This window comes from Bidens hawaiensis, unplaced genomic scaffold (assembly GCF_021521415.1).
Source record: "Bidens hawaiensis isolate Kalapana, Puna unplaced genomic scaffold, B.hawaiensis_p1.1 tig00006950_1, whole genome shotgun sequence".
Classification (NCBI taxonomy): Eukaryota; Viridiplantae; Streptophyta; class Magnoliopsida; order Asterales; family Asteraceae; genus Bidens; species Bidens hawaiensis.
Genome location: NW_027491476.1, coordinates 371,934 through 378,021, shown reverse-complemented (window position 1 = coordinate 378,021; position 6,088 = coordinate 371,934). Strand labels below are relative to the sequence as shown.

The 6,088-nt window shown below is 39.0% G+C and overlaps 1 protein-coding gene across 1 annotated transcript; it reads right to left on the bottom strand.

Moving 5' to 3' along the window:
• Positions 1-861: 861 nt before the first annotated feature.
• Positions 862-4,965, bottom strand: LOC143633931 (ribulose bisphosphate carboxylase/oxygenase activase, chloroplastic-like). The gene is made up of 7 exons (XM_077102140.1): positions 4,938-4,965; positions 4,536-4,858; positions 4,350-4,455; positions 4,187-4,272; positions 3,121-3,593; positions 1,166-1,447; positions 862-1,069 (listed from the first exon to the last, which is right to left on the bottom strand). The coding sequence occupies exons 1-7, from the start codon at positions 4,959-4,961 to the stop codon at positions 954-956; spliced, it is 1,410 nt and encodes a 469-aa protein (XP_076958255.1). The 5' UTR covers positions 4,962-4,965; the 3' UTR covers positions 862-953.
• Positions 4,966-6,088: the final 1,123 nt, after the last annotated feature.

The following is a 6,088-nucleotide window of genomic DNA, read 5'->3' as shown; positions in this document are numbered from 1 at the left end:
CAATAACACCTAGAATTCATTTCGCTTCAACCGCCAATGAACTACGTAATTACAAATATCTTTTGAAGATATTGAAGAACATCTATTGAATCTGGTCTTACATTTGGAGCGTTAGAGATGGTATGTATTTTTACACAGACAATTAGATGAATGATTTACATTGCTTTGTGTTTTATTTAATTAAGTCGGTCATTTTTTACTCATAAGTTAAACGAGTCGTGTTTTTATCTTAAACATGAGCTATTTGATTTAGCCTGAAATATTATTTTGTTTAAAATGAAATATTATTTTGGTTTAGGATGTGTTTGGGATTCCTTATTTAAGTTGAAAAGGCCTTTTTGTGATAATTTGAAAGGACTTATAACTTTCTAAGAAGGAGTTTCCAAAAAAGTTTTTGGATTAACTTATAAGCCAATAAGTCAATAAGTTGTCTTTTAAAAAGTTTTTGGTTTAGCTTATTAATGTAAGTGTGTAATGAATAAAGAGAGCTGGGTGAAATGGAACTAATGGGTATTCCAAACCTATAAGTTGATAAGTTATCAAATCCCAACTTATTGAAAACCCCTTTTTTTGCCTTGTTGATAAGAAGCAAGGTAAAAGTCCTTATGCGTTCCCAAACGCTTTATAAACATAAAAAAGAGTTATTAAACCTTCATAAGTCATAAAGAGCGGTAAATAAAGAAATCCCAAACGCACAATTTGAATACAAATATTATGTAGATATGAATCTTTTTTTTATGAAACATACCATACATGCGTCTACCTCTTTTTTAAACAAATATTATTTTGTTTAGAATTGGAAAAATATTACTTCGGTCATTATGACATTAAAATTCCCATCCAGCAGATGGGTATAAACTAGAAAAGTAACAACAATTCATGGAAATAGAATTGTTTTACATCCTCACATCCTTAGACAAATACATCTAGTCGGTTCCTTAAAGTTTCTATATTTAGAAAGTATAAGTGCAGCTTCCATCATCGCTCCTAGCTGTTGGGTCGAAGTTTTTGGCTCCTGGGTCCGTGCACCCTTCCGGCATGGGAACCTGCACCTGCTGGGCTGCTTTCCCTGCACCAAACCACATGACCAAATCAAAAGCATCACAACCAAAAACTTTATACAAAACCAAGCCCATATTAAAATATAAGGATCAGTAGAGCTCACCGTAGAACTCTCCTCGGGTTATGGAATCTCTGTTTGCATCCCCGAGTGCAGCCGAATCCAAATAGGTCTCAGCCAACTGAACTCTCTTCACGTTCTCTTGTTCTTGAACCAACATGCTCCCGTACTCTAGAAGCTTGTTGATTGTTATCTTCGGTTGCTCGAATGTTGGCGGGCCTTCCTTTGAGTTCACAAGCTTCTTCCCGATTCCTTCAACCCCGACACCCGAAATCCACTTTCTTACTTCATCGTCGTACACTCTAGCCCTCAATGCCCCAAAGAAATCTGAAAAATATATAAAATATGACTGTGAAATGTAATTTGAAGGTGTTGTTTGTTTTTTAAAACAAAAAATGTCTGCAATCTGATTTCATGTCTGAACTGAAGATATGGTCTAAAGGTCTGCAATCTGAAATTATAATACTGTTTTGTTTTATAAACTGTGTATCGTCTGTATAAGCTGAAAATTAGTTACCTATCATACATATCACAGTAGATAGAAGTCATTTAACGTCTGTAGACTAGTAAAATAGTTGGTGGTGGGCGGTGGACAGTGGTTGGTGTTGGTGATGGACAGTGATGGTGGTGGGTGGTGGACGGTGTTGATGGCAGATGGTAGGTGGTGGTGGCGGACGATGGGTGGTGGTAGTGGACGACGGTTGTGGTCGATGGGTGGGTGGTGGTGGGTGGTGGACAGTGTTGGTGGCGGATGGTAGGTGGTGGTGGGTGGTGGTAGCGGACGGTGGGTGGTGGTAGTGGACGATGGTTGTGGCGGACGGGTGGGTGGTGGTGGTGGTGGGTGGTGGTGATGGACGGTGGTGTTGGTGGCGGACGGTGGGTGGTGGTAGTAGACGATGGTTGTGGCCGACGGGTGGGTGGTGGTGGTGGTGGTGGACGGTGGATGGTGGCAGTGATGGACGGTGGTGGTGGCGGACGGTGGGTGGTGGCGGTGATGGACGGTGGTGGTGGCGGATGGTGGGTGGTGGTGGCGGACGATGGTAGTGGGTGGTGGTGGTGGCGGCACACGATAGGTGGTGGTGGTGTTGGACATTGGGTGTTGGTAGGATGTTAAGAAGTGTGAAGATGTATGAAGAAGTTAAAAAATAACTTCTTTTTTAAGACCATAAAAGCAGTTTGCAGATCTTATTTAAAAAAACAAACAGTCTTCAGAAGCTTATGTCTGCGAGCCCACAAACATAAGTCTCCTGCAGATGTTTTAAGCAAAAACAAACAACACTTATAATCAGTAACAAACAAATATTTTAAAATATATATATATATATATATATATATATATATATATTTTTTGGTGTTCTACCTAAATCTCAGATGTCATGTTAGAAAAACACCAATATTATTTAAATAACTACCCAATTGGGAAATTAGCATACTTGTTTTGTTCTGTGCTATGCATGTGAGCTCGTATTCGAGTAGCTCACTTCAGTGATTATAAACATGCTCCTTAAAAGTTAAAAGCCCTCCTTTGCAGTGCGCGCATATAATGTATATATGCGTGGGCCCTTGGGTGGGCAAAAGTGAAATTCACTAATTTTGACGCTATTTTACTAATTCGTGAAAATAACGTTAAAAAAGACGGAAAGTTAATCAGACATCATGTGGTAGCGTTGATAGCAGAAAGACAAGAGTATATGCACCAATCGGCCTGGGTCTCAATGGTTGAGTCTTGAGTGTTATGTGCCTTATGTCTAAGGCTAGATACAAAACCACTATCGAGCCGGGGGTCTCACTAGAAGCAATCTCTCTATTCTTATAGGGTAGAGGTAAGGTTGTCTGCTTACCCTCCTTAGACCCTACCATAGCTTTACTATTGATGAGATTTAGTGAGTACGATGATGATGATGATTTTTTTTTTAATTTTTTAGAATGGCATAAGTTAGAAATAGTATTCCATAAGAAAAATATTGTTTACATCAACACAAACAACGAGCGTACCGTACCTATGGATTGGCCAGGGAAAGTGTCGACAAGCTTTGTAACATCATCAACAGAGACACCATCGGTTCGAAATATACCGACACAGACACCGATCCGGTCTTCTCTGGTGGGTGCCCAGTAGAACTTCTCCATACGTCCGTCACGGATGAGAGGAGCATAGAGGGTTGAAAAGTCGTTACCAGTGACGATGATCGGTACACGTGGGTTCTCTTCCTTGTTGTACATACCAGGTAGTTGAACGTTGGTGGGGTTATCAGCAATGTTCATGAGAGTGGCGTTGACCATCTGGTTGTTGACGGTGTACTGGGTGGTTCCGCCCATTCTTCCGGCTCCAGCGTCAAGATCGTTGATGAAGAGGCAACACATTTTCCCCTTTTTGATGATATCTGCGGCTTCACGGTACCTTTGTCGGATCAACTTTGCGGGTTCTCCTGCGTTTCCACTTTCTAATTCTCCGGCACTCATCATAATCGGGCTGGAATTTTCAATACACAAATAGTTGAAAATGTTGATGTGCGGGTTTTAATTTTTAAACTCATAGCAATCCATTTATTGAAACTTTATTAACCAATTAAAAGGCATTTAAAAAATATCATAGTTCATGGGAAACGTTAAAAAAACTTGCTCGAAATTGGCTCGCTTGTAAACAAGTCAAACCAAGCCGGTGCGGCTTGTAAACAAGCCAAGCCTAAGATGAGCTATACTTGGCTGGTTGTTAGCCCTTTGGGTTGCTTGAAATCTCGTTTAAATCAAAACCAAAATTATAATAAACATAAATTACAAACCCAAAAGTATAACCACAAGTTTTAATATCAATAAATTAAATTTTGTAGTCATTAATTTGTAATTTATTAAAAATACTATGAAATGATATTCTTTCAGAACTCACTTGAATTACGAGAACTCGAATGAAACAATATTATTTATAAAGTTCATTTTTCGTATGTTTTATAACGAAGTTAGATCTACAAAATCAAAGGTGTGCATGACTGTATAGAGTAATCAAGCATTTACCACTTGATCACCCTAGAAGGGTTACCTTACCGGATATTTACAATCAAGACTTACGTGATTCCCATCTTGGCAAAGACAAGCTCACATTGGAAAGATTTTCCCTGACCTTTGCCTCCCCACACACCCAAAATGAGAGGAACCTAAATATATATATTTATATAATCAAAATTACAGTCTTATTTTGAAACTAAACCAACAAATCAAGACGGTGAGAAACCTTTATGTTTGGCAAAGTCATGAAGTTCTTGGTGATATGAACAACAAGTTTGTCCATGAAAGCCGGGGCGATGTAGAATCCGCCTTCAGTGTTGTCAAAGTTATATCTAAAGATCAAATCAAAATCAAACATCAAAACTCAAAAACCTATTCAGGAAAGACAGATAACTCTAGCTAACTAGCTTACGTGCGAAGACCGGTGCTAATGTATTCGTATGAACTCATGACTGCATAATGGGTCCCGTCACCTTGTGGTGCCTGGAAGAGAGGATCAACCATACCCTTACCTCTGGTGATGTCTTGTTGATCGTCAGAGATATCGTATGCGAGTCCCCTCCATCGGTCTTTATCGGTTTGTGTCGTTTCTTCAATCTCTTTCTCAGCTGCAAACACTTTAAAGGTGACTGATCTGCTGCTTGTCAATCTTGAATTCACTATCTTCTTCAGGCTACTGCCCAAGAAAGCTGAGTTTGGGACTGAAGCACCACCACTGGTTCCATTCAAGCTCAACTGTAACAACAATTAATGGCAGATTTAACAAATTAATTGATACAAGATATTAACAGTCTTGATCTATATCGAATTGTACCGGAACGGCTCTGATGGTGGCCATTGATGTCAGAGAGAACTGAGTGGAAGAGATGAGGTTTGGAATGTTATGAAGGTACAAAGAGGAGATAACCTATATGGAGAGGATTAGGTTTTGAATGGTTAACGGCCACACAATAGAGATTGCGCGCCATGCCACGTGACGGTAAAATATAGATTGATGGCATTTGAGGTTAAGATTTAACGGCTGATCGTCACGCCACGAGGCTAAAACATTAATTACTCTAGGTTGGGAGATGGGCTTTTGAGGTTAAGATTTAACAGTTGATCGTTATTCGTCACTACTTGTATACCCACTAGGCTTATCTTGACCACATATTTTTCTTTTTACATATCAAGAAAGAAGTAATAGCAAAACACGTTTTTTGTTTTTTAGGTTCATGTTTGTTTTTTTATTGGACGTCTTTTGTGACATTTGTCAATTTTCGATTCATGTTCGTATTGTTAACTCGACCCGTTGGGTCGTTTCGATGTATTAAATATATTTTAATAAAGTGATTCCCGACATTTAATGTTCTTTATTCGTTGTTCGTTGTTATGTTTATAAATTCCCGAACCTTAACGTTAATCGAGCCGCGTGAGTAAAACGCGTAAATAATCCAAAACCGAAGACCTTATAATATAAAGTTTGGGCAAAAAGTGTAAACTCTAAAAACTTATTATAGCTTAAAAGATATTAAACATCATTTAAAATGTTTATGAAACTGCAGGGTCCAAAGTGTAAATAATATTTAAATTATATTATTAAATAAACCCAACCCTATTCCGTCCCCCCCCCCCATCTCACGTTTTTCCGGCCGCCGGAATCGGCGCCGGAGGTAACCCAAACACCACCAAACTTCGTTGTTTTAACCAAATAAATATGTAAACGCGTTTCTCCGTCAATATAAAACATTAACCAACAAATTAATTGCGTTTATTCGCCGTAAATAGACCCGTAATGGTCGCCGGAAAATCCGGAAAATCAAATCAACGAATTAATGTGAAGACGCTCCTCCACCTAGTATAAATAGACGCCTAAACTTATAAACAACTCGCTCATTCCTCTCAATCCCCCTCTAATACACCGATTTGTCTGTAATTGGGAGCTTTCTTGTTACTTTTCCGGCAACTGGGTTTCGGTCAAAACAA

Coding starts and splice junctions, on each gene's coding strand:
- LOC143633931 (XM_077102140.1), bottom strand. CDS start 4,961: ATGGCCACCATCAGAGCCGTTCCG. Junction 3,594..4,186: donor TTTGCCAAGATGGGAATCAC/GTAAGTCTTGAT, acceptor TGAAAATTCCAG/CCCGATTATGATGAGTGCCG. Junction 1,070..1,165: donor AACCCGAGGAGAGTTCTACG/GTGAGCTCTACT, acceptor GGTTTGGTGCAG/GGAAAGCAGCCCAGCAGGTG.